This window comes from Contarinia nasturtii, unplaced genomic scaffold (genome assembly GCF_009176525.2).
Source record: "Contarinia nasturtii isolate CC-2019 unplaced genomic scaffold, AAFC_CNas_1.1 Cnas_scaffold_688, whole genome shotgun sequence".
NCBI lineage: Eukaryota > Metazoa > Arthropoda > Insecta > Diptera > Cecidomyiidae > Contarinia > Contarinia nasturtii.
Window position 1 is genome coordinate 22688 of NW_022198039.1, and position 27159 is coordinate 49846.

The window sequence follows — 27159 nt, forward strand, 5'->3', positions numbered from 1 at the left end:
CAAACTCAAAAGATTCAGCCAGTTTTGGCGGTGAATAAATATTATTAAAATTATAAATAATATTATTATTTTTCGTTGCCTATAATTTGAAATGAAAATGCTTAATTCACTATTTTTCCGTTCGAAATTTTGATGACTAAAACCAGAATATTGATACTTTTAACCTATGAACTTCCGTGATAAAGATCAATATAATGCAACGTTAACGCAACCGTATACTATTTGAATCTCTTTTCGATAAATTCAAGTTGTATTTGCCCCAATAGAAATGAATTGTTTTTATTTTCCAGTTAAATTTTAAGTTATTTTGAAAAATGAAAATGTACGTACGTCGTACGTTATGAGTAGTCAGCAGTTAAACAAATTCAAGGCAAATTTGTTCATAGGTATCACATATCTTTGCGACTTTATATGGTTTTTGTATATGAACTTATAATGGGCACGTGTAAAGAAATTAATGATATGAAAACTGAAAAAAAAATAAACATAAAACATGCGTATTTCTGTTTTTCATTCCGCATCGGTATTCAATTTAATTTTATGGATTTTCGCTGTTTCGCACGCACACTCTCTTTTCGCACCTTTCTGCCTTTGGTTTTTGGTGACAATTTTTAACTAACATCAGATATCTTGCTATAAAAAGTCGAAGAAATTATTTGAACAGAAAAATTTTCTTTGAGAAGGTAATAAAATGTTATGCAATGAAAAAATTTATAGCAAAAATGATATAAACAGTTAGTTGAATAATTTTTTTTTAATTCAGCTTAAAATGCTGTAACTGTTTGCAGCTCAAAAGTGTTTTTATGGATTGTCAACGATTCACAACTCACGATCTTCGTGCGCTTTACATTCGCGGTCGTTGTCGTCAAACTTAAAATCGGTTAAGCACTAAATAAATGACCAAGCAGCAATGTGTTTAAATGAATGTAGTGCCAATGTAGAAGCAAGCATATAGTCTACGCCTATAGTCTATAGATGCACATACATGTCATTTATATTGAACGATCTGTTATCTCACATTCATCATCTTCAATCAAAACGTTTAAGAAACAGACTGGTTTCAGCTGAGGGGGTTTTCTTTTTATCTCATATTTCATTTTTTTTAAATAAAAATAAAACCAATCAGAATTACATCGATTAATTAACAAATCTTAGCCGGTTAGCTACTTAGAAAACGGTTTTTGCAAATACTGATGATACACATGGTATTATCATTAGAGCGAATAAATTAATTCGACTATAAAATATTACCGAATTGAAAAAGCGAATACTAGTTAGCCATTACTATGGAAAGCAACCGATTAGAATTTTTCAGCAACCGATCATTTGACACACATTACGTACTGTGTTCCGTTAAAACTGTTATTTTAATTCTCTGATATTTGTATTCTATTTTGTCTTTTTTTTGCAATTAAATCAGTTGGTTACTGTGACTGTTTGTTATTTGCTTTGGCTAAGCATCAAAATACCTTTCAATGAAATAAACCACGTAACCAAACTAAAATCGAAGGAGCGTACAGATAAAAAAGAAATTGCTTGAATTTGAAATGGCGACGCACGTTCGGATGTTAATTATTATTAATGCAAAGTGTGCATTTGAAATCAAGTCACTTTTTTAATAACTCGATAAATAATTTTTTTTTCTCTGGATCATTCAGAAAAGCACGTTTTTAATCGCATCTAAAGGAATTGATTAACGAACAACAGTTGTTTTTACGGTTGTTTGGTGAACAATAACAACTAGATCGGTTGATAGAAAGGAACTTTGGTGTGACAATTTATTACCCGAGACATTTTTTTTTATGTTCGTATAAAATGTTTTATTGCTTGATTACGAGTTGGCTAGGCTGGCCGCAAAATATTTACTCTAATTACTTGGGATTTCTATCTGAAATAACTCACTTAGTGCGCACAACTGTTTGATTTGTAAACTAGATCAAATTGAATTCTTGGTGTAACTTTATTTTTAGATTGATTGATTTATTTCATAAAACATAATTTATATTTAGTACAAAATATACATATATTCTAATGAAGTGTTGTTTGTTTTTCCACTTTAATAGGCGCAACGTCCAGAGAATACGGTGATGCAAGCTTTGGAATCGTTGAACGATTCACAAGTGAACGATTTTCTTAGCGGGAAAACGCCATTGAATTTGAGTATGCGTTTAGGTGATCACATGATGCTGATTCAATTACAATTGAGCACTGTAAATCCAACAAATTCGAATGCATCTACCTCAACCGGTTCGACTGGATCAGTTAATTCATCTCGAACACGTAGCATATTTCGGTCGAAGACTTCATCATCGGCACGTCCGTCATCATCGTCGTCATTGGCCCAACAATCGTCCAGTACAAATTCAACTCCCATTAGATTCACAAATGCCAATCATATGTACAAATCCCTATCATCAGATCAAATACCCGAAAAATATCGAAATCGCCATGAAGTTGTGTTGTCACCCCAAGCGTCTACCAGTCGCGCCTCTGATTTGATTGAGTCGAAAAATGAATTCGAAGAACTACACACAATCGTTAGTTCACTTAGCAAAGAGAAAACTGAAACTAAAACAATCAATGACGCCGACGTAGATGCCAGTATGGTTAGTAACGAAGTTGATTCACTTTTGGAACAGTCACCAATCAAGTCACTGTCAAACTTAGTTTCTGGACCGATAAAAACATCTTCGTTGCAAAACATTCCGATGAATACACCGACTGCCAGCAACAAACTTACCTCATGCCCATGTAAATCAGTTGAGAGCAGTAGCAGCTCTTCATCTGGCTGTGATATAAATTGTCAATATTCGCGAACCCGTCATCAGGTACAGCATAAAAAGTACATAAATCACACCGAACTGAAAACAACCACCACCACCACTACCACCGCCACACGATCCTCAGCGCTACTCCATAAAACTCTGAACAATCCAATTGCAAAAGTAAAGTCAAGCGGATCTCAAGCCATTCAAAGTTCTGCTCAGGCAGCAACCGATGCATCAAATTTGCGTCGTTCGAAAAGTTCGGAGAGCATTTCACATGCTGAACAAGGAATTGCCAAAATGGTCACGGCAAAATCGTTGCAAAGTGAGCTCTCAGTTGATCAGCCCATAAATATAATTGACACCACTGCTGGCAATAGCCTCGATACGGTGTCCGATACTGAAGCATCACTCAATCTGACCAAAACTCTTCGGAAATTATCAAAAGAACTGTTCAGTAGTAAAGGTGATGCATCGGCCATAGCTATAAATGATGAAAAACGTACACGTTCAAATAATACACCAACCAATTCGAGTAGCGGATCTCATCAGAGTAGCGCTGTAGCTGGTTTTGGTTCAGGTGCTGTCATTGAATCGATGCGAAATCATGGACGAGGCATTTACTCTGGCACATTTTCGGGCACCCTCAACCCTGCTTTGCAGGATCGTTACGGTCGACCAAAACGCGATATTTCAACCGTTATTCATATCCTTAATGATTTGCTAAGCGCAACACCTCATTATAGTCGTGGTGCTCGAATCAGCTTTGAACCCGCTCATCACTCTCGCAAATATGTAAGTATTTCGATAGTCATTCATTTCATGGCTCATAAATAAGTAATACTAATTGATCTTTTGTTTCAATGTTTACAGTCGTCATCGTCGTCAAAGCGAATAAGCAGTACAAGTGCTGGCAGTGCTCAATCCCATCAGCAACGTTCGCATTGTTCCAAATGTACGATGTCATCTAGTAAATCTGGATGCAATGGTGAATGTATAAAAGCATCTCGCAGTACCAGTCGTCATATTTATGTTACCAATGACTCAGTTCAATCGTCAAAATCGGCATCGTTGCCATCGACACCCATTTCAACAAATAGATCAATTGATTGCCGTCAATGTCAAATGCCAATGAGCAGCTCAGCACCCGTTACGCCAGCAGTGTCACCAAATCAATCATTAAATAGTTCGACTAGTACATTAGACACATCAAATTCAAGCGCATTCGATTTCCGCAATTCAACCGGTTCGGATTTATCGTTGTCATCAACATTATCGCCGGCAAGCGGCCAAAGCGTCTCTACCCATCCGATTTGTACAAAATGCAGCAATATTGAAATTGAGAATAACAAAACAAAAACGAAATTGGATCAATTACGTTTAGTAATGCAGCAAAGACGTGAACGACGTGAAGCCCGAAAAATGCGCTCGACACCGTATGGTGGAATGACAAGAATTATCGGTGCGGCTGCAACAACAACTACTAGCACATCAGCCAATCCAAATGATGTGTCAAATGCGACCGTAATTCAGGCCACTGTTGAAGCCCCGCCAATTGAACAAGTCAATACACTTGCTTAAATCATCGTCTCACGATCTCATCCGCTTATAAAACAGCGAACATGCCCATATGTCAGGAATTGTAAATGATTTAAAGATAAAAAAATTTGAATTACATTTACTTTTGAATTTTAAAACAGTTCTATTATAAATTTAAACAAAAAATATATATAATAACAACACTTTAATACCAATTATTGCGAATGAAAATTTAACAATTAGGGAAGCGTCATGTGAAATGAATTGAAATGAAATGGAAAACAAATCAGACAAAACATTAAATCTAAAATCATATTGATAGAACGCTAATTAAGGTGTAATCGAATTAAGGAGAAAACAAACGTGAAAATGAAGCAAAATACTAGTTTTAGGCGAGTAAGAAGTGTTCTTTCGATTGATTAGAAGTACAATAAATCAACAAAACAAATGATACACAGTACATTTAAGCATTACCCAAAATATTTTGCCATGCATCCGTTGTTTTTTTTTTGTTATCACAATACTTTCAATACAAGTTTTGGTGTTATACTATCTCGGCCAACTACTAAAACAACTTCTATGCAAATAAACATTTGTTTTTCTTTCGAAGTAAATTGAAATGATTGAATTATTTTGATTAAATTGTTAATTCATTAAAATCAACTGGTACTAAAACACTTTTTTTCGGCAAAATATATCATGGTAAAGATGGAAAATATCTAAATGATTTATAATCGCTAAGCGAATAAAGTTTTGAAAGAAAATTAATTACAAATAAAAATAAATCTTTGAAAATTTACTGAGATATTTGAGAAAAAGTAGATTTCGAATCGTACAAAATTTATGACTATTTACAAGGCTTTTGAATTTTCATTTATTTACAAGAATAAAAGTTATCAAAAAATATTATATTGTTTGTCAAGAGCCTTTGGAATTTATTCAAAAATTCATACAAATCCAAATTATACATAAAAAATTATGAAACTTTTCTATTTACAAAAAAAAATTATTAATTTTTTTCTACATTCAGTTTTAACGAATATTTTCGTTTTTCTTATCCTTTTTTTTATTTCTGTGCATTAAGTTGTTCACTTGCTTCTATTTGTTTGAAAGTTTGATGGATTACAAAAGAAAGTTAAGAAAATATTAGGCATACTATCCATTTAGTTTTATTTTATGTTATTTTAATTGATCTTTTTTTTATTCAACGGGAACAGAATTGTATGAAAATGATTTGTGCACTGCGTACAAATTATCGCCTTGCATTTGTGTTCACAAAGTTATTAAACATTTAGCATTATTTTGTTAATTTAGTTTAATTATTATTATTATTATGATTGAAGTAATGGTGGACGATTAAGTAAATAAACGTGAACTGGTTTTCAGAAAATATTTGTATAGTAATTTTTTTTTTATTTTCATTACCAACTTTCGTTTATTATTTTACATAGAGACCTTTTTTTTATTTCAGCGTATTGATTCATTTGATTTCGGTTTTATTTTGGCCGTGATTTTCATGGATTCAATATTGCCTCATTCTTTATCGATAAGTGTATAAGGAAATCGTGTATATGCAGCAGCAACAGTAGTGGTAGCCGTAATTTTTATTTTTCAGTTAGGTTGCAAACCAACATTTTAATTGTGCAATTGTAGTTGTGCGTGGTGTGTATTATATCGTTGTATAATTGAATATGTTTCGTTGCTTTATTTTATGATTTGCTACAAAGTTAAGACAAAAGGAATAAGTCACCGACAAAGAGGAAAAAAACATACTACAAATTAGATTTTTATCTTAAGTGAAAAGTAATGGCGATTTCGTCTAGGTTGTAACTCATTAAAGATTTTGAATAAACTGAAATTGAAATCGTCGAAAATAACTTACAGTCTTTTAAAGTGACATTTTCAAACAATTGAAACAACATTGACTTTTTCTTTTCACAGATAAAAATAATTTATTTAAAATTCAATGTGGAAAACAAAAACGAAAAAAAAAATATTTTATACCCGAAGCCATCACGTTGTTTATAGACAAAAATCATTTTTTTGTGTATAAAATAGAATTAATTCACCGTATGAACATTTTATGAGCCAAATTCCTCTTTGCATTCATCAATTCGTCCAAATTCATAGCTTCCACGTCCATCGAATTGCAGATAGTATTCGTGGTACTTCCAAAGAGATTTTCGATGTGAGACTGTGAACAGTGTGATGCCTGACTTTTTGCACATTTCATACATATTTCCCTCAACATCCACAGAAACAGCGGACGTACATTCATCTAAAATAGCAAACTGTGGATTGTGATAGAATAGGCGAGCCATTGCAATACGTTGCTTTTCACCACCCGATAAAACGTCGATCCAATCTTCAACTGCGTCCAAACCACGTTCTCGTACTTGTAAGTATGGAAGTTGAACCAATTCCAAAAATCGCTGTAAATCAATATCAGAAAAACCACGTCGCTTCATTTCCTCATGTGTATGTGGATAGATAATTTGATCTCTCAGCGTGCCTAATGTCATGTACGGCCTATACAATTCATAAATGGTTAATGCCAATGTGAAAAGGAAGGAATGTAGAAGAGATACCTTTGAGGAATGTAGAAGAGTTTTCCGCGCGGCGGTTTTGTTATTTTTCCACCCCATGATGGCCAAAGTTCACCCAAAATTCGAAATAGAGATGATTTGCCACAACCGTTAGGCCCGCAGACTAGCACATTGCAACCCGATTTCACTTCGAACGATAATTCACGGACTAAAAAACAAAAACCAAAATTTACTACCATGAAGTACCGTTTTACTAATTTAAAAAAAACTGACCCAGAACATCTCCATTGGGTGTTACCAATGGTACTGATTCAAATTTAATAATATTGTCTTGGAATGCAATTATGCCTTTTCGTGGCGCTATGTCTGCATCAGCACTGCTTGAATTGCTAATCATTGAACGTTCGTAGCTGCCACTGTTTAAATCTTGCAGAACTTTCTTTAATTCGGTCATTCTAGCCGTGAATCCTGCCAATCGTGACAATTCTCTGCCAGCCAAAACCAGTCTTCCAAGTGCTTCTGCAAGCTTCAATAACATACGCCCATACGTGTAATAGTATGTTAACCGTTGTGCATCGTTTCCACCAAGCAGCGGATGATTTTTCGTGAAAAATGGAATTGATATGGTATAAAAACCAACAGCCGATGCAATATCTGGAATTATGAAATTTACAATTGATTAAAACTACTGTGCGCACACAAAACCATAATATATCCAACATACATTTGGCCAAAATGTTATCCACAAGTCCCATTCTGAAAAAAGGAAATGGAATAGAAAATTTAATATGATAAAAAAGCGTTTTACTAATTAAAAAACTGACCCAACTTTAAATTCCAAGAACTTTCTCAGGTGCTGTGTCAATTTTGAAAAACTTGCCAAAACTGTCAATTTTTCTCTGTTGTTTCCTTGATAGAAGGCAATCTATTTAAAAAAAAAATTGATTAGGAAACCATATTCAATCGTATCGTGAATTGAAATAAACTTACTTCCTCTGAATTGGTAATCAATCTCGAATTGACATATCTGAAATCACCTGGTGGGGAAGAATGAGATAAGAAAAAAATGAAAATTAATCAAAAGAATGAATAGCAATTCTTTAAAAATGAACTGTGAAGTACCCTCTAATTTTTGCTCTTGTACCGTTAGCCTGCCCGTTGGTTTTCTCAAATGCGTTAAGAGGACGCCGGACAAAAACAGATAGAGCAGGAGAATTGATGGTGTCTGATTGAAAGGCAAAACAATGAATCAATATTTGATATTCAGTAAATATTTTCCCGAAAATACCTTTGCGCCAATATTTGTAGTCAGACGATACATATAAATAATAATATCAAGAACTGGTTTGCTTGCATTTGAGTAAAAATCCGCAACACTTTCGCAGAACTTGTCAATGTCATTGGTGAGCAGTTGATCAGCATTGGAGATTCTATTGTCCAAATTACTCATTTTGTAGAACGTGAAACCCTTTAAATATTGATTGTACATGTGTTTCGATAAATTGATTCGGAAACTTATTTTAAGTTCACCTATACTCCATCGAAGAACATTATTTACGACTGATATCTACATTGAATATAAAAAAAATATATTTGATTTCATGCGAATTTCAATTTCTATGTGTCATACCAGAGGTAAGGCTTTAATAAAATTAAACTTTTACCAGAGGTAAGGCCTCTTAATTTATATTTATATATTATTTTTAATTTTTAATTAATACCAGAGGTAAGGCCATGCAATATTTGAATAGTGTGTTTAGGAATTTCCGGCGATCCATTTGAATTATAGTACTTTCAATAATCGTTACATTTTGTATCATCCAAATGTCGCTAGCTGACCGAGCTATTAAAGAGGCCGCAATTAGAAGAAGTAACATGCTTTCTTTGCTCCATGCTCCTGGGATGATTATTCCTAATGCAGAAAAAAATATCAATAATTTTTGAGTAAAATACTTGGATTAAGCCGCCTGATTTACAACTGACCGCTGCAAATCGCTTAGGCGTTTTACGAATCAACAAAAATCGCACGGGCAGTCCTTGAGTCGTATATTTGTTTACAATAAAAATTCAATATATGGCTTTCGTAATTGTGAATTTTGTACCAAAAACATACTCAGAGAGACAAAATCTTGGGCCGTTTGGGCAGCGAGTGAAAAGGAAGAGGAGGGGGTAATTGAGTAAATAAAGTTGAGTAAATTTACGTAAAAAGGTGCTCGCAACATTGTTTTTTTTTTTAATGAATTGGGTTGCTTGCCCAGTTGCGAGTATAATCAATGGATTGTATGTTTTGTGCTCAAATTAATGCACCGACCTTGAACATTTTTCCTCTTGAATTTCGAATTATCATATACAAATGATTATGAAACCTATTCAATAGCGAATAAATAGATATTCCATTCTCATAATACGAACCCAAATGTCATTTCAAAGTAAATTATAAAAATCTCATTTCTTTGTAGTTATTATGAAATTAATAATTTAGCGATTTTCATTATTTTCTAAACAATATGGCCATTAAGAGACAGATTGTTATTGAAGTATAAATGATTTTATTCGTCATGACGTATTCTCAATGAGAAACATTTCAAAGTGGTTAAATTGGATTGGTCGGAAATTACAAAGTTTTTTTTTAGTATAGACAAATCATCAGATGATTTCCAATTTATTCATTCTTATGAATAATTCTTGTAAATTGTTAAATCAGCAAGATGAACTGAAACATTTGCCATCAACTTTAAAAGTGTTAAGCATATAGCAAAACAAGTTTCCTTTCGCTACAGCTTTGGTTATCATATATTCATCCGTTGTTATTAGCATTCGTTCGTTTTCGTTATGGAAAGTCATCGTTGTCGTTGATTTAGCGGTCTGACAATATACGTCATAATCGATATCAAGCACATCAAAATACAGCCGATTCGCAACGTTTGGAAATGATTTAATTGTAGGCTCCAATTTTGTTCTTGTAAGCAAATTGTTTATGACTTATCATTCTTTTTTAATTTGAATCAGTGCAATACATGACGTTGAAATGTTGGCGTGATTTTTTTGCTTATTTTTATTTATTTAACAAGTCACATTGAAACTCAATCACCAGCTATAAATAAAGGAGTATTGCTTCGATCAACGATTGAAATGATTAGTACTTTTGTCGTTGCACTATATGAAGAGATAATAAGCACATTGAGTGTGTGAAAATACACAGTTGAACATGTAAAATGTACAAAATGTTTAAAATTGCTATAACCCAGAATATAGAATGGGGTTCTATTGTGAGTGAAAAGAACATTTGTTTCAAACATTGAGAAAGAATACACTTTAACAAAGGATAGAATTTTATGTTTGGTTTTACATTTTTATAATACGTGTTTGGTGTTTTAAATAAATTCCCATGTATTTTACCATCAATTTTACATTGACGTCAAAATGACTTTTTCTGAAACTTTTTTTTTTTAATTTCATGCCATAAATGACACAGGATCGTCGCTGAATATTTTATGGTGCACCTTTTAAAATTTAACGAAATTTTATCAAAGGTTCATTATCTTGTTTTGTATCTGCACTCAGTTTTATTTGTCAAGCTCGAGCATGATAGCAGATTATTGCTTCAACAATTTCATTGTATTTCAAAGAAAATCGAAAAGTTTCAATACATACGTATTTAGATGATTTCACTGTTTTATGAATTAATTTACGAGAAATAGATTGTCGACACTTTGACTTGCGAAAAAAAGTTGTAGACTAAAATAATTTATTCGCAAATATGTTAAATTACACATTGGCCGGTATAAAAAATATAATATAATTCATTTATAAAGAATTCGAATATTGCGAATCAAAGGGCAATTATGCTGTATTTATACTTTAACACACTATTTCTGTTGAGTGCATATATTATACTCGACTCATTAAGACTCTAAAACCTATTTACTCAATACTCATATTCGTTAATTTTTTTTCCAATTCTTTAGTCTGTAAAAGCAACTGACTAGCCTATAAATAATTTAAAAGTCATTACAGTAGCCATTTATGCTGAATATGAAAGTGTATTGCCGGAATTAGCCATGAATTATCTTTTAATTTTGAGTAAGTCACAAGTAGATAATATTTTTTAGCACAGTTTTGTTTTACATGTCTTACTTCGTCTGTTAATAATGACAGCCAATTTTTTTTGTATACCACCGCTATAATAATTTACAAAAAAATATACAAATAAATCTTGGGAATGAAAAATATCGGTAGAAAACGTCGTACCAACTACACTTTCGGTGAATGTATTTTTTCGTTATGTTTAAATAGTGGTCGGAGATCTATTACTGTGCAAAAATTGTGTTGAAACTATGTTAATCTTCGACATTCACCGCCACCTTTTTTTCGCATTCAAACACTCCACTTTACTTTTGTGTGCTTTAAAATGGACACTGTAGTAATGACCCAACTTACGTAAAAGTTCACGCAGTTGCCGAAAGAAAATCGAATTCACGTGTGCTTTTGCAATTCGTTTATCCTTCTTTTCCGATATTGTGTACTGAATTTGATCCTCCGGTTGTGATTTCCTGCAAATATATCAACATGGTTTAGTCAAAAAGTTGAAAAGATCGTTTACAAGGAAGATGTTAAATGAGAAATAATTTTCAAAAAAAAAAATCAGCTGTTCGACTAAAATAATTGGACAAGTTGATAGACTTTTTGGAATTCTTATGTAAATAAACAAAAAAAAAATACCATTTAACTGGTTATATAAACCTTTGCACACCATTTTCAAATTGTCTTAATGAGCGAAGTGTTTATTCAACTCTGTGATGCCATTGGGCATGAATTGCGACGCCCCAGTTCATTCACTAATAAATAATCAAACAGTCGACTGATGAATAATCCACAGTCCAGTCGCAATAACACACTGCTACAATAGTAACTTTCCATTCCGGCTCTGAACGAGCATCGACAAGACTTTCTTCAAGATGATCGCCATTTGATGGAATTAAAATATGCATAACGATGAGTCAGCATATGAACATATTTTATTTGGATTCATTGGTAATCGAAAGTATTTGGTATATTAAAAACATTTTCGATTTGTCTAAGCATGGGTCATTTTGTTTTAATTGATGATTAGCAAATAGCAAGTCATTGGTCGTTACAATTTAATATAATGTTCATCGTGTTAAATACTATAAACATTCAGATTCTATGCAAAATGGAAAAGTAAACATTTAAACAGTATTCACCTTTGTTTGTACTGAACGCATGTATAAAATATAAGAAGTTCACTAAGTTGATCACATACATCTAGTAGAGCGAATTAAATTTATAGAACGAAAATAAGAAATCGAATATTGTTTCGAATATAGTCCAAGCAAAATGTTTACAATATTGTTGTACTGTTTTTGAATTCAAATTGCACGGTTATGAAAATGACTGTAGTTCGTGCTTCATCGTGATAGTGTGGGTGCGTGTTTGTTAACAGGTCTATTGTCATTACCATTTGAAAACAGTAGTCATTTATAAAACTCAGTATAAACTTTAATTGGACGTTCATGTGCATTTATATATATGTATAGATAGTGAAACTCACAATTTTCTATTCGTTTTGCCATAAATGATAATCCAGGCCGCTGCCGACAGTCCTGATAAGCAGATTAAACTGCTTTGGTATTGTTTAAGTTTACTCAGTGTTGGTGCCATTGCTACAATTTCAATTACTTATTCGTTTCTTTAACGCCAATTTTGCACTATATTTTGGACAATTGCAATGAAAATACTTCAGCTGATTTACACGGATCAGAGGTTAATAGGCAATCTTGCCAAATTTATAAATTTCTTTATTTATCACCTTTGATTAGTGCTTTTTTTTGCTTCTCAATATGCACGTGTTTTTTTTTTTTTTTCAAAAATAGTTCAATGTCGTTGACGTTCAATCGATACTTTTGCTGTGAGCTCAATACAATTTCATGTATAACGCTTTTGTTCATGAGTTTTTGTTGTTGTTTTTTTGGTCAACATTCTTAATTGAACTTTAATACTGGAAATCAAAATACACACTTTGGGATTTTAACTAAGCCAACCAAATCGAATTGAAGAAAGTTTCAATTTCTTTGTGATATATCGCTAGAATTTTCTTCACATCAGTTTCACTTTTTACAAAGTAAATAAAATTGAACGAAAAGGCGATCACACTGTCGCTTTGTGAATAACTACACTGACAATTAAGCAGAACGTAAGGCAAAAGCTACCGATGATATAAAGCGTAACAAATGCGATGAATTATTTTAAGCGATACTTCTGCAGATGCGCAGCGCACGGTATGACATTTTATTCGCGAATGACTATCGTACGATAAACTAGCAGCAATAAAGCGTTCGTACTCATTCAAAGTGTATGCTTGTGTGTTTACAAGCGTGTAGCATTAAATTGGACAGTCTATGTATTGGTATGTGAATGTTGGTGTCTTTGTGCATAACATATGGATAGTACTTGGGTGCTATTGTATACATAGATTAAACGTCATACATGCTTACAGCGAATGTCTCGAATACAAATTTACCATAAACACAAACCATGCCGCAAAATAGAATGTTTATTTATACTTTTATTAAAATTTGAACATGTTAGAAATCAAATGTTGACAATAACAATATTTTAGTAAATGCGATAATTTTGGAATGATAGAAAATCATTTTATTTTTGTTTCAATTCATCCATGTATGCGCCGGTCATAAGATCGGATTCGCCAATTTCAAACTTGTTTATTAGATCATTGGCGATTTGGGTTCCGTCTTCAATTGTTTGTTCTGGTCGCAAACAAACTTCAAACTCCAAGAATGTGCCCAAACCTTCAACTTTGTCCAAATGAATACGAGTTTGGTCCAACAAAAATAGATATCGAGACTTTTTTACTTCACCAATCACCCCGACACTATTAGACAGCATGCGGTCCAATTTATCGGCATCCTCAACCGCAAGCACATCAAATTCGGATAGTTTTGGGCCGGAAACATCTGGTCTGGCATATTGAATTAGCATTGCCTTGCCATTCTGAAAGATAATTTATATCGTCTTTTAAAATTGAATATCGCTACATCTACGCTCAATACTGTCAATTCCTACCTCCGTTCGTAATTTTAATCGGCCACTACATACTTTATAAAATACATCACGTTGGCTTAATATTTCGCCATTGGTGTTTGTTAATTTTTTAGCGGTTTCAACTCGACGTTCAAATTCTGCATCATTCGCGATACGAGCTTTGATTTCAATATTTCGTTTTGACATTTTGCAAAAATTTCTGCGAAAAATTAGTGATCTGAACATAAAAATGGTCTGATTTTCTTCATTAAAAGTGTAAAGAATAAAAAATGTTTGTTTATCTTACTAATTGTTGAATATTTAACCTGCGTGTGTACCGGCAATATGAGCGCTTGTGTCATAGCTGCATCGTGCCAATAATTATGACTTTTGTTTGACGTTTAATCAGATAAGATGGTTATGTTTGGGTTTGTTGTACATCGTTTTATAGCGATTAGTTCAAATAAGAAGTATTTGTCTTGCATGGTAAAAATTGTTTTTTTGTTTATTTAAATTTTCCAATGAAAATAGTGCATCTCTCACATAAACATTTTCTTAGTTCATTTTTATCAATCAGCTATTTCAAAAATATTTTAGCGTCTTTGAGCGAGTATATTATGATGTATTGTTATCTTTGAATAAAAAAATATCAAATGTATGACAAAATTCCAATTTTTATGATATTCACTGAGCAATTCCCAATGAAATACTCATAATACAATTTTAGTTAACAAATGATTGGAATGCATTGTTTTTTTTTTTCAATTCGTTCAATGCGAAGCTAAGCTATTTTGTGTATTGAGGGAAAAAAAAGAGGAAAAAGCCTACTTCGTGGTTTAAACTTATTTCTAACAATGGTGCCTTATTAGTTTGTTTGCCGTTGTCTCCATGTTTCCTTTGTTAACATTTTGGCTTCTTGATTTCAAAATGAGAAATAAAGTATTAAATGTAATAAACATAACTAAATACTAACAAAAAAAATCTCATAGGTACCGAAACGAGAAAAAATCACACTCATTTCATATAATTGAATAATTCATTTCATTTGCCTAAAAAATATGAAGACCAAAAATCTTGCTTTAAGCTATTGTATATCGTTCACAATTCAATTGGAATGATATTGCAGTGTACCTTAAAATATTTGAAGAAAATAAAGATAATTTCAAACGTAAAAAATAAATAGATACTTAATTTTCTAATCACGAAGCTTCGAATGCGTTTAGCTAGTTGAATTTTAGCGTTGTAAATGTTTTTTTTTTTTGCACAATAGTTTGTAAACTGAATGGAATTATTTTTTTGTTTTATTTTCACAAGCGATAAGATTTGCACGAATAAATGATTAAAAATGCCCTTGATCAGATGACGTTTATTCAGATGGTGTGAGATCCTTTTCCGGTTCGTTTTCATTGAGAATTTGAGAAAGCAGATCGTAGATCGGTTCGAATACTTTTTTATAGCCAGTATTCGTTAGATTTAAATAGTCGAACATGTCATGGTGGCTTATTGTTCCATCAGCCTGTACCAGTCCTTTGTCGATTTGTACAGTTTGCACTTTGTCCTCTCGGTTTGTCGAATACTTTTCGGCAATCAATTTATTCACTTGTTGATTTTTTTCGCGAAGTCTATTTGGTTGTTGACCACGAGGTAGAAGCGTCTAAATGGAATTTTAAATAAGTCATTTCATTTAAAAGTATTATTAATATTAATACGAGAACAAATCATTTACCGGTAAAACAATGTAGGCATCAGGTAGTTTTTCTCGAATATTTTTAACAATTTCAAATATTCCTTCCGCCACTTCTTCAGCGGTGTTAGTGATATTGTTCGTCCCGACCAATAAAACAACGATCTAGCAAACGAAAACCAAAATTCAGTACAATATTAAATTTCCTCGTCAACATTAACCAACATTGAATCTTACTTTTGGTTTGACATTATCAAGTGCACCATTTTGAATACGCCAAAGGGTATTTTGTGTTTCATCTGAATAAATGCTAAAATTCAACGAATGCATTGGGGCAAAATACTGATTCCAACTTGCAGTGTGTTGAAGAGTTTCTAAAACACAATCTCCAATAAATATGACCTCCGCATCCTTTTCTCGACATTCACTCAAAAACCGTTTATGCTGGTAATTTTTTTTTAAAAGCAAACAAACATACAACAAAATATAATTTTCAATAGATTTTAGAAACAAAATGTGAGTGAGATGCAAAGTTGAATTTGAGTCGCTTACAATGCTTATCCATCGGTCATCTTCCGATGAAATTGGTACAGGTACTGTTGTAGAGCTCATATCTAATCAAATTTATTTGGAATAAGTCTACAAATGTTATTTACTATTAATGTATGAATTCAAGTTGTATGGGTTTGTTATTCTGATGAAGTTCTTATTGGAAGAAATCTGTCGTTTTGAAATTATCGATACGAATCGCCCAAGGAACTTCTAACCGGCTTTAAAAGTACTCAATTCCAATTAATCGGCCACTATACTAACCGTAAAGTTTGAATGCAATAATACAAATCGATATACAAAAAAGGCGTTTCGAAAAGAAAAAATTCAATATTTTACACGCGTCGCTGTAATTGAGATTCTTTTTTTGGTTTGGCTGCTATAATAATTAATGTAGCTGTCAAACAAAATTCGTCTGACATATTGACATTGTTGTTCTGTCGAACATGCGGTAGGTGGCGTCTTTACCAACAAAATATTTGTTTAAAATCTTCATTTTCTAATTATTTTGAACAATTTAAATTTACAATTAAATGAGAGATAAACATTGAAAATGATGCTATTATGGAGACTACCAATTATTATTGCTTTGAATGTTTAAAACATTGTATTTTATTGCGAAGGTATTAAACGCATTCATTTCGTCTCATTATCGATACCAAACATTTCTGCCAACTTAATGTATTAGAATGTATGCATAGACAATGCGAAAAAGTCGCCATTCATTTGCCGCACAAAGTAGAACACAACCAACGAAACTGTAGCAAGTTTCAGTCACATTATTAACTGTTATTATTGACAAATCAACTCTTGCTATAGATTATATAGTAGAGATATTGTGAGTTCTATACTATTAATTGATTGGTGATACAAACTGATAAATAAATATAAACTTTGTTTTAGTTCTGGAGAGTCACAACTGTCGCAAGTGTATTGATATTGTATTATCATTAATTTTCGTCCAAAATCTTCAAATTCAAATGATTTCGAATCAGCTAATTTTCACCTAGCTCCTTATTTTGATATTTTGATCACGAATCGCATCAATTTATCGCCATCAAAATGGATGTGATGTCCCGGATTCGAGAACTCTTGGGGAAAAAAACACAGAAACGAAAGTAAGTACCAAACAATTGCATGTATTCTCGTTTAAATTTCAATCTCAATCGAATACAAGTGGCCAAAAGATTGGAAATATGTTTGAGCTCATTTGTTTATGAAGAATTCAGTCGTTTTTATAAAACCATCAGTAAAAGAAACCATGCGAATTGCTTGTCATTCGATTGGGATGCCATCATTGTAAAGCGCGCTAAAGGTGGAACACAGTACAAGCAACGCCAATACATACACATCATCGAATAGAAAACAAGTACATACATGTACAGAACAACATTTTGACAACTTCGTAGAAATCGTGTGCAATAGTATTTGCGTCGAAGCGATGTCAAACTGAAAACAAATTTTCTTCCTTCAAACAGAAATTAAAAAGTCAATTTTAGTGATATGAATTTCTTATTTTTTTTTTCTTCTTTTCATTGAAATAAATTAATTGTTTAGGTCATCGTTTGAACAAATAGATAATTGCAAAAAAATTCGGATGTCAGAATTAAATGGTGATGATTATGAAGGTGATCTACATAACATTGGCAGTGAGTAAAATTGAATCTATTTTAAGTGCGCATCGAAATTTTATTATTTCATATTTTTATCGATATTTTTCAGGTAGAATTCAATATGACACACCGGCATCGACAAGAAACCACATGCGACGATCAGGTGCGTATTCAATTAAAATTAATGTTGTATGAAAAAAAATAAAATTTTTATTGATTTTTTTCCTCGTTTTTTTTTTTTTAAATAGAGTCGTTTGCACAAAAAAATGCAAAAATGGGCTTCTTAAACTCAGCAATGTATTCTAGAAGCCAGACAAATGATCGAAGTGCACCCAATTTCAATTACAATTACGGCAATATGGATGGCAAATTCAAACAGCCATTGGCACCGTTAACCAATGGATCGAAGAAACTTCCGGCTCTGCTGTCGGCTTCAAATTGTTCGCTCAACTTCAATAAGCCACAGCAAACCATCAATCCACATTTCAGTAAATATGGAGAGTTGAGCGAACTCTCTAATTTCAAAAGTGTTCCTGACTTGTATCCCATTAACCGAACAAACGCAAATGCGTCGCAATCCACGAGTGGTGGTCTACTTAATGGACATGAACATTCGTCGATGTTTCTATCATCAAAATATGGTAGCCAATTAAATCCCTCCAGTCAATCTATGCTGAACAATTCGAATTTTGGTTCGACTCACAGCAGTATCCTTGGAAACAGCAAATATTTCAACAACAATTCCAGCACCAAACCATTAGGTTTGAAAGGAAGTTCTCTTTATTCTAACGTAAGTTAATCATTTATGAATATAAAAATTTGTTTTAAATATGCTGATCCAAATGAACAATTGACAGAGCGGACAAATGATCCCACCATCGAACTTAAGTCGATCAAGATATAAATCGTTATTGGAGATGATTCCTGGTTTTAGCTATCTGAAAAAATGTAAGTTTCTTTTAATATTCGATTCAATTAAGATAGAAATGTTGATAAATTTTTATAGTTGCATTTTCTTTTCTTTTCGATTCTTGTTTCGATACAAACAACTAAACAGTAATTCCTCTAGTAATCCCTTTTCTATTTTCTTCAGCTAAAAATAATGCAGTTAATGATTCAAGTAAGTGCAACGAAAATTAATTTACTTTTCGCAAGGGGAATGTCACAAAAAACGTACTACAATTATATCATTCGGAATAGGTCTAAATAGGTTGGAATAGTTTGGAATTAGTGGTAATGTAAATGTCAACAAATACGCCGATATGGTGACAGAAAAATTGAGTTTTTAATTCAGTCAGAAATATTTCAATATTTTTGTGAATATACTTTTTGTTGTAAATGTTTAATATATTTATTTAAATTATATAAAAAAATATATTCACAAAAATATTTAAATGTTTCTGACTGAATTGAAAACTCAATGTTTCTGTCACCATATCGGCGTATTTGTTGACATTTACGCTGCCTCAAACTATTTCAACCTATTACGACCTATTCCGAATTATATCATTCTAGTACGTTCTTTGTGACATTCCCCTTGACTTTTCGACTTAAAAAGACTGAATATTTTTTCCGACCACAAAATTACTTGAAATTTTTGAAATAGGATCAGTTTTAGTTTTTCTTCCAGAAAAATGCTCATTTTTCATAACAGACGTAATAATTACATTTTTTGTTATTTAGGTGCACAAGGAATCATTGACTTATCTGATGAGCAAGATGTGCGAGAAAACAAAACAACCAACTCATCTTCATCACTTCCGTAAGTATTTCAGAGCACTGAAATTATTTATGCTAAAAGACAATTAGAGCCATTATGGAAATTATCTTTATTTACCATTATTTTAGAAATGTGGATCGTGTAAATTCATTGAAAACGCGATTGGAAACGAAGGAAGTGTTTGGAGAAAAGTGGGAAACAGCACTGAACGAAAAATACTCATCCAAACAATTAAGTCGGCGAGATTCTCTACAACAAGTACAAGAAGAGTAAGCGAAATAAAAATACTGTGACTCAAGGTCAAAATGAATAATAATTATATTTTCATTGTTTTGCACAGAAACGAAGAATGTGAACGAAAGACTCGCGAAACTGAAGAAAGGCTGAAGGAATCTTTCAAGAAAATTACAATCTCATCGATCATTTATGACGAAGAAGAGGAAGAAGAACCAGTCAATGATTATCCACCTTTAGATGACGAGAAAGTGCGAAGAGTCCATCAATTGATCAGTGGAAGAGACAGTGGAACCGTGTTGATATCCAAGTTTAATTTGTCGGTGACGCGCCATGATATACAAACTTTGCAGTGGAATCCACTGACTTGGCTTAACGATGAGGTGATTAATTTTTACATGGAATTACTGGCTGAACGTAGCCGAAATAACGACAAATTGCCAAAGGTTCACGGAATGAACACATTCTTCTTGAAACGTTTGCTTGAGAATGGATACTCGGGCGTTCGGCGATGGACCCGAAAAGTTGACATTTTTGCTCATGACGTAATTCCAGTTCCAGTTCACAAGGGCATTCACTGGTGTATGGCTATTATTCATTTGAAAAATAAGACTATCAAGTACTATGATTCAATGGGAGCGCCAAACAATCAAGTGTTGTCCGCATTATTTGAATATTTGAAAGCTGAGAGTCTGGACAAAAAGAAAGTCGATTTGGATATGACCGGGTGGAAAACTGAAAATGTACGAAATATTCCGCAACAGGAAAATGGTAGCGATTGTGGCGTATTTAGCTGTATGTACGCGGAATTTGTAACACGAAATCGGCCCATTGTCTTCACTCAGCAACACATGCAATACTTCAGAATGAAAATGGTGCATGAAATTTGCGCTGGCCAAATGTTGAATTAGCAACTCCCATCAATTGACACTAATTCCATTCGATTTATTCCTATGTAATGTAAAAGTTTTGTTAAAACTACAACTGTTTCGAAATCAAATATTCAAACGAAAAACGGTGTAGTCCGATGATAAAATAGATGTGTTAACGTCTGCAATTTAAATGAAAAGAGAACTAAAAAATAAATTTACGTTAAATCATGTGAATAAATACCATTTTTTTAGAAAACAAACACATAAAAAAACATAAATTCATTGTTATTTGATATGAAATTTATTTTTTTATTTCTGAATAAACATGAAATCTTTTGTAGTGTTCGGTGCAACGCTTATTAACTATACAAAAATATTATAATAATCAAAGACGTGCTGTTTTCACTTTTTCCAATCCCTGTTCTGCGCTCTCATTTATTTGATTGACAAGTTTTGTTATAATATCCACACTCAACTCAGGTAAAATCTCATTCGTTTTGTGTACACCATTTGCGTACACTTTTAGATCAAATGCATTCGTTATTTTAATGGCCACTGAACAGTTCATTTTAATGGCATCAAACATTGTAAATGCAATGTATCGACGTCGATCTGGATCTCTATGAATACCCCAATTTTCGTTCGGAAGCACGACCTCATAAATATCGTCATAGACTGCATCAAAAATCTGACGTTTTTCCTCAATTAGATTATTGGTTGAATCTGCGCCGCCATTTTTTATACCAATCGTCTTTTGATCGTTTTCAACTTCGATGTTGTCTTCCTCAAATCTTATTGCAGTGTCACATTCATCATCTTCATTGTGCTGAATATTTGTAACCTAAATATAAATTGAAAACATACTCTGTTATTTAGATATCATGCGGCTACTTAGATAAATTAGTTGAATTTTGTGCACCTTATCCGTTTGATCGGAGTTTGTGTTGTTTTGTTTTCGTCTTTTGGGCTCTGGTTTCAGTTTGGCTGCACGTTTTTTGTTTGTTGTTATTGCTATAATTTCTGTTTCAGGTAAATTGAGATATGGAACGGCACTTGATTTGATCTTTGGCTTTTCACGTTCTAGTTCACAGACTTTTCCATCTGAAATAATGAAAATATATATGATTTGTTTTCGCAGTACGATGTAGTTTCTTAACGCACCTATTATATGTTGCCAATGGGTCAATATTTGCGTTTTGTCGAAATGACGCTCACACACACGATCCGTTTCTCGAAATTCCCGTTTATTGAACAATCGATTCTTCCAGCTCTCAAAATTGTCCTGTTCAAAGATTTATTGAAACATTAAAATAATCGCACAAACCCATGCAAATTTTCAATAGAGCGAATAAATACTTTTGGTGCAGAAAACATCATCCGTTTTAAAATTCCATTTTTTTTACAAAAAGCGTCACAATGTGGGACGAAACAGTTCCTCATCTTATTCAACAAAATATATGAATGTTCAGTAATTAAATTCACTTTAAACTTAAAAATCGGTTGATTCCTGCACTGCTTGTTTTGTATACAATCACAATTTGACAAGTAAAATGTTATGGCTTGAAAATGTCACATAGATGACAACATCGGCGACATCTATTGACAATGAATTCGATTTGTTTTATGATTTTCATATTGAACGTTCAATTCAACTGATATGATTCACACTAAACTACAATTTCAAATACATAAATATGATTAAGATTATGAATTTTAAGATATTTTAGAGAGAACAACATAAAGAATGTTGCTGAGTTTGAAGATGGTCGAACCAATATTTTGAATGAAGCAGCAAATTTGGATTTCGAAAACTATATGAACTAATAATGATTTTGAAATTATGTTCATTCGCACATTATTTCGCTGAAAGTTTATTTTCTATTGAAGTTTGATGATGTAAAAATGAAATAATGCAAACGTATAGGATACATACATTAATGATCCTTTTGTTTTCGCAAATAGTAAACGCGCCAAATTGCCCCTAAAGCGAATTCACATTTCATGGTAACACACAGCAGTGAATTGTTTATTTCTTTTTATTGGCAGCACTGAGGGTCGCATATTTCGGTTTAAAAAAAAGAAAAACAACGGCTGTCACTCATGGCTTTTTAACTAATCATCGATAATCAATAGCAAATATTTTTGAATTGCGATTTAACAAATAAATAGCGATCTAGATTTGCTATATTATATGACAATAATTAAAGGGAACATTTGATTATAAAATATTGACGTTACAACAAAGTAAATTATGAATTCACGATTTAAATTTGTGCAAAGCGTGAACCCACAGCCGATTCCAACAAACACAATTAGACCAAGTAAATGGCATAACATAAATAAATGTATTCGAAAAATTTTGATTTTAAAAATATAAATTTTCAGAATTCAGTAAGCTGACATTGGCAACGACAAAATTTGTGGCAGTTGAATCGATCAATACACAAAAAGATAGTAACATTCAATCTACACAAAAAGTTACATGTACTACAACAACAAGAACCACAATGACGAATGTATTAAACGATCCACCCGTTGAAGATGACAATGAAGAATTATCATGCGCACAGAAACCAAAAATTCTGCTCTATGATTCCACGCAGGAAGATAATCAATCCGATATTTTAACGGATGATGACACTGATTCAGTGGGTAGTTCAATTGATAGCAAAGAGATTGAAGAGGACTTGAAAGAAATTTCACAGCCAACGACACAAGGCACTGTCGCCAAAATTGATAATCTAGAGACCCAAATGCAGAATTTGAGCTTTTTACCACCATCCAACTCAGGTAATTTGAGTATTAAAAGCGATGAAAATCTTCAGAATATGTCACGACAATTTGATCAACTTGATTTGCAACACGACAATGCGAACAAAGATACCGAGGAGAAAAACACAAAAGATGACAATAGTTTGCTATCTGGTTCAGTTCAAACATTGAGTAGCACTGACACATTGGAACAAGAACCGATTTCATTCGAACAAAGTCAAGAGAAAAATGCATCCGACGATGTGATTGTTCTTTCGGATACGGATTGCGAAGATAATGGAAGTCAAAATGAACCATCAAAACGGAACATTTCACAAGAACCACCATTAAAACCAACTTCTGCAAGTAGCAACAACGGTATCTTGTACAATATATCGTCCATTGATAGTTCAGCGATGGAAAAAGTAAATCAATTCTTCAATGAGGCACCATTTATTCCGCCCACCGACAGTTCATTTTCTTCAAGTCACACCTCGAAATCAACGCAGGAAGATGTTTTTGTACCCGAAACAACGGATGAAGAAAGCATTGATGATGAGGTCATTGAGTCAAGCATTGTTGGCAATGATGCTGTTGGTTACAATGACGGCGAAAATGAACAAAATGAACGAAAAGAACCTGACCGCAAAGAGCAAATCAACGAAAATACTGATCAAAACAAATTCAATTTCTCTGATAATAATATTGTTTTTGACATTCCGGTAATCAAAAGTACAAGCGATCAGCCAAAACAATTGATTCGGTCGCAAAGTGGTGGAGTTCGTCTAACCGCCTCACGTTCGTCACCAATAATCAAAACTACAATTGATTCTGATTGCATTAAGCGAACATCAAGCAATGTCATTCTTAAAACACCCACTTCAATCAGAGTTAATTCGGCCAACGGACAATCAATTAATATTGCAGCGAAAATTAACATCAACTTTGACATTCAAATCGTAGAAGATTCGAGTGAGGAATCTAGTGAGGACAACAAACCACCAAGAAAATCGGAAGCAATTCAATCGAGTGAAGACTGCCAACGCAACTCAGATGGCTACCAAAGTGCCAACTCAAATCACACAGATGACAGCAGCGCAAAACTTACATCATCGAAAAGCCCAAAGAGAGATTTGAAAAATGCAAAAACACCACCCAGAAATAGTAGAGTTGATGATGTGAACACTCAAACGAAGACTCCAACAACAGCAAGCAAAATTAAACAATTTGCATTCGTGCCCCCAAAGAGCATGACGAAGTACAAGAAAACCGATAGATCCGAAGCAAATCAAAACACTAAATCTGAACGCATGAACAAATCAATTGATTCCGAAAAATCTGAAATGGATGACGGCTTTCAAGTTGATAAAAATATTCCAATAAATGCACGCGATCAAAAGTTATTGGTAAGATTGATAGGATCTGAAATAAAGCATTGGATGGAAATTTAAAATTCTTTTAATTACATGTAGCATAAGGTTTATGGTAATGCATGGAAAACACCAGAAGTCATTCGAAGCTATTCTTCTGTGAAGGGAAAACCCGATGAGAGAACAGCAGTAAATACAACTCCTTCTGTATTCAAAGACAGTCGACAAAGCAAAGGATTTGATCTTTGTAAGAAGAATTTATTTCCAAAAAGATTGTTATTTTTTAAATCATAATGCTTTTTTCTAACCACAGTTAAACAAAAGATTAAAACAAACTTAAATTCAACTCGATTTGACGACCACGCTGAAATCAGTAACATCGAAACTCCAGAGCGGATAAAGAGAGTGATGAAGTCAAAAACAGATACACCACGACCAAAGTTAAAACCATCAGTCAGCGCTAAAAAGACTGAAATAGAGCCCTCGCCGTCTGTTCTTACAAAAAAAAAGCCATCACCAAAATCGACAAAGAAAAAATCAGCTATTAAATCAGTTGCTGCTGATGATCATGAGGAGATGTCGATTATAACGCCACGACCGCGCAGAAATGTTGTTCGAAAGCCCATTTTCGATTCAGAAGATGAAAGCAACAAAGAAAATGAAACAGATTATAGCAGCGACGATTTTTCTGACACAAACTATCTAACCAACGACGACACCGATGACAGCAATGCAGAAACGGAGAGTATTCCGAAGCCAAGAAGCGTGCGTGGTAAAAATGGAACTGGTGTGAGTGCTACAAAGCGCCCAGAAAAGAAGACTTCAAAAAATGACTTGATATACTTGGATCTGTCGTCAGAAGAAGTAGCAACAGTCGACGAAAACTATCATAACGTACCAGAAGACGATTTGGCTAATATTACAAGAAAATTCCTTGAGACTGACCTGAATGATGAAGAGTAAGTTTATCTATTCTTACAATGTTTGAAAAAGACTTCATTTTTTATGCATTTACTGTAGAAAACCGAAGAAAAAGATTGGACGAAAACTCTTCACTCATAACTACGATGACATTGACGAGGAACCAACCATTGAAAGTGAACCGAGATCCATCAGAAAGAAACCCCTTGAAGAACCTAGTTTGAATATTGAAATTCCAAGATTCACACACAAATTATTTGATTCAAAGACATTTGGTTCGCCGTCAATAAACAAAACACCGAAAACGGATTTGAAAAAAGACGAACCCAAAACTCCCGTATCATCTAAGATTTTTGCTCCAAAAACTCCACTTAGTAGCGCACGGTCAAAACTCAACAGTCCACCGAAAACATTTGAAACTTACGGATTTTTAAAATCATTGGACGGTAATAATTCAGATTTTAAATAAGTGATCTTTTAACATTTTTATTTTAATGAATATTAATTATCGTTTCAAAATTCTCTTGATAGTTCAATCATCAATGTTTTTATGCCATCCCGATGCCAAAAAATATCGCGAAAATTTCAAACCTCATAAAGAAGAATTGACAAATATTTTGTACAAAATGTACAACGAAAAAGTATTTGATAGCAAATTGAATGTTGATATTCAATGGAATAAAAAACTCACAACGACTGCAGGCCGTTTTCACGGTCGTACAAAGTATGCGATAGAAAAAAATCCCCTCAAATATCTCGTTTACGGATTCGATTTCTTTGGTTTTTAATTTTAGGTCAGTCAAAGTCACTGGAAAGAATCATCACATTGAACTCAGTGAAAAAGTGCTGACAAGCGCAGATCGATTACGTTGTACACTCATTCATGAGATGTGCCATGCGGCCACTTGGATTTTCAACGGAGAAAAGGGGCACGGAATTCGATGGAAATCATGGGCAAAGAAAGCAAATTACGTTTTTCCCGAGCTTCCAACAATATCAGTTTGTCATAATTACGACATTGAGTACGTTTTATTTAAAATATGTTTTACACTATCAATTATTTAATCTTCGGTATTTTGTTTTGTGATTCTCCGTTAGATACAAATATACATATAAATGTGATATGTGCCACAGCAAGTCGTACTCACATTCGAAATCAAAAAAGGTTGAGAACATCCGATGCAGCTATTGCCACGGAATGATCAGTATTTTCTTAAACAAGAAAAAGGACGGCCAAACTATAATGGAACCAGTTCGAGAAGCAAATGGATTTGCAAAGTTCGTTAAAGAAAAATATAAGGACTTTAAGAAGCCGGGTGTTAAACATGCAGATGTCATGCGTCAAATTAGCTCTCTATATTCCACACTTTCACAAGAAGAGAAGAAACAATACTGACGAATCGGTTCCACCGAATTACAAATTGTGATACTGCTTTTATTAGTAGTTTATTTCTTATGTTGCAATTGAAAAAAAAAACATGTTTTTACCTATGACAAATATATGCAATCAATAAACGAAGACGAAATGAACGT

The 27159-nt window shown here is 33.2% G+C and overlaps 7 protein-coding genes across 13 annotated transcripts in view; 3 read left to right on the forward strand and 4 right to left on the reverse strand.

The window, feature by feature from the left end:
* LOC116340455 (midnolin homolog) overlaps positions 1 to 4784 on the forward strand; it is a gene marked incomplete at its 5' end in the record, with an annotated part of 22289 nt that extends 17505 nt beyond the window's left edge. Inside the window, 2 exons of the mRNA XM_031766952.1 lie at positions 2064 to 3560; positions 3639 to 4784. Coding sequence (XP_031622812.1) covers positions 2064 to 3560; positions 3639 to 4346 — 2205 coding nt within the window. The remainder of the gene's footprint in view (positions 1 to 2063; positions 3561 to 3638) is intronic.
* A 1469-nt stretch (positions 4785 to 6253) lies between these two features.
* Positions 6254 to 13150, reverse strand: LOC116340449 (ATP-binding cassette sub-family D member 3). Of its 2 annotated transcripts, XM_031766941.1 has the most exons (12): positions 12681 to 13150; positions 12423 to 12579; positions 11291 to 11403; positions 8572 to 8762; positions 8139 to 8417; positions 7973 to 8075; positions 7841 to 7887; positions 7675 to 7775; positions 7575 to 7606; positions 7124 to 7504; positions 6893 to 7058; positions 6254 to 6833 (listed from the first exon to the last, which is right to left on the reverse strand). In XM_031766941.1, the coding sequence occupies exons 2-12, from the start codon at positions 12530 to 12532 to the stop codon at positions 6386 to 6388; spliced, it is 1971 nt and encodes a 656-aa protein (XP_031622801.1). In that variant the 5' UTR covers positions 12533 to 12579; positions 12681 to 13150; the 3' UTR covers positions 6254 to 6385. The 2 variants fall into 2 exon arrangements, with proteins under 2 accessions (XP_031622801.1, XP_031622800.1); XM_031766940.1 differs by having other exon boundaries at positions 12423 to 13150.
* Positions 13151 to 13406: 256 nt separating this feature from the next.
* On the reverse strand, positions 13407 to 14353 carry LOC116340453. 4 transcript variants are annotated; one of them, XM_031766949.1, is made up of 3 exons: positions 14220 to 14353; positions 13955 to 14132; positions 13407 to 13882 (listed from the first exon to the last, which is right to left on the reverse strand). In XM_031766949.1, the coding sequence occupies exons 2-3, from the start codon at positions 14117 to 14119 to the stop codon at positions 13526 to 13528; spliced, it is 522 nt and encodes a 173-aa protein (XP_031622809.1). In that variant the 5' UTR covers positions 14120 to 14132; positions 14220 to 14353; the 3' UTR covers positions 13407 to 13525. The 4 variants fall into 4 exon arrangements, with proteins under 4 accessions (XP_031622809.1, XP_031622810.1, XP_031622811.1 ...); XM_031766950.1 differs by having other exon boundaries at positions 13955 to 14150; positions 14220 to 14319; XM_031766951.1 differs by having other exon boundaries at positions 14239 to 14293.
* A 66-nt stretch (positions 14354 to 14419) lies between these two features.
* LOC116340452 (platelet-activating factor acetylhydrolase IB subunit beta homolog) lies at positions 14420 to 16522 on the reverse strand. 2 transcript variants are annotated; one of them, XM_031766946.1, is made up of 5 exons: positions 16410 to 16522; positions 16149 to 16235; positions 15834 to 16040; positions 15639 to 15761; positions 14420 to 15566 (listed from the first exon to the last, which is right to left on the reverse strand). In XM_031766946.1, the coding sequence occupies exons 2-5, from the start codon at positions 16206 to 16208 to the stop codon at positions 15279 to 15281; spliced, it is 678 nt and encodes a 225-aa protein (XP_031622806.1). In that variant the 5' UTR covers positions 16209 to 16235; positions 16410 to 16522; the 3' UTR covers positions 14420 to 15278. The 2 variants fall into 2 exon arrangements, with proteins under 2 accessions (XP_031622806.1, XP_031622807.1); XM_031766947.1 differs by having other exon boundaries at positions 16149 to 16210; positions 16410 to 16521.
* Positions 16523 to 16848: 326 nt separating this feature from the next.
* LOC116340450 (sentrin-specific protease 1-like) lies at positions 16849 to 20844 on the forward strand. 2 transcript variants are annotated; one of them, XM_031766942.1, is made up of 10 exons: positions 16849 to 16983; positions 17049 to 17263; positions 17703 to 17794; positions 17868 to 17921; positions 18007 to 18548; positions 18616 to 18706; positions 18816 to 18878; positions 19442 to 19520; positions 19607 to 19747; positions 19819 to 20844. In XM_031766942.1, exons 2-10 carry the CDS (start codon positions 17208 to 17210, stop codon positions 20621 to 20623), a joined length of 1923 nt encoding a protein of 640 aa, XP_031622802.1. In that variant the 5' UTR covers positions 16849 to 16983; positions 17049 to 17207; the 3' UTR covers positions 20624 to 20844. The 2 variants fall into 2 exon arrangements, with proteins under 2 accessions (XP_031622802.1, XP_031622803.1); XM_031766943.1 differs by having other exon boundaries at positions 18852 to 18878.
* Positions 20845 to 20866: 22 nt separating this feature from the next.
* On the reverse strand, positions 20867 to 22137 carry LOC116340451. The gene is made up of 4 exons (XM_031766945.1): positions 21941 to 22137; positions 21746 to 21866; positions 21504 to 21685; positions 20867 to 21425 (listed from the first exon to the last, which is right to left on the reverse strand). Exons 1-4 carry the CDS (start codon positions 22022 to 22024, stop codon positions 20970 to 20972), a joined length of 843 nt encoding a protein of 280 aa, XP_031622805.1. The 5' UTR covers positions 22025 to 22137; the 3' UTR covers positions 20867 to 20969.
* A 531-nt stretch (positions 22138 to 22668) lies between these two features.
* Positions 22669 to 27148, forward strand: LOC116340446 (titin-like). The gene is made up of 8 exons (XM_031766935.1): positions 22669 to 22905; positions 22970 to 24741; positions 24808 to 24952; positions 25019 to 25664; positions 25726 to 26072; positions 26158 to 26350; positions 26421 to 26648; positions 26725 to 27148. The coding sequence occupies exons 1-8, from the start codon at positions 22836 to 22838 to the stop codon at positions 27020 to 27022; spliced, it is 3699 nt and encodes a 1232-aa protein (XP_031622795.1). The 5' UTR covers positions 22669 to 22835; the 3' UTR covers positions 27023 to 27148.
* Positions 27149 to 27159: the final 11 nt, after the last annotated feature.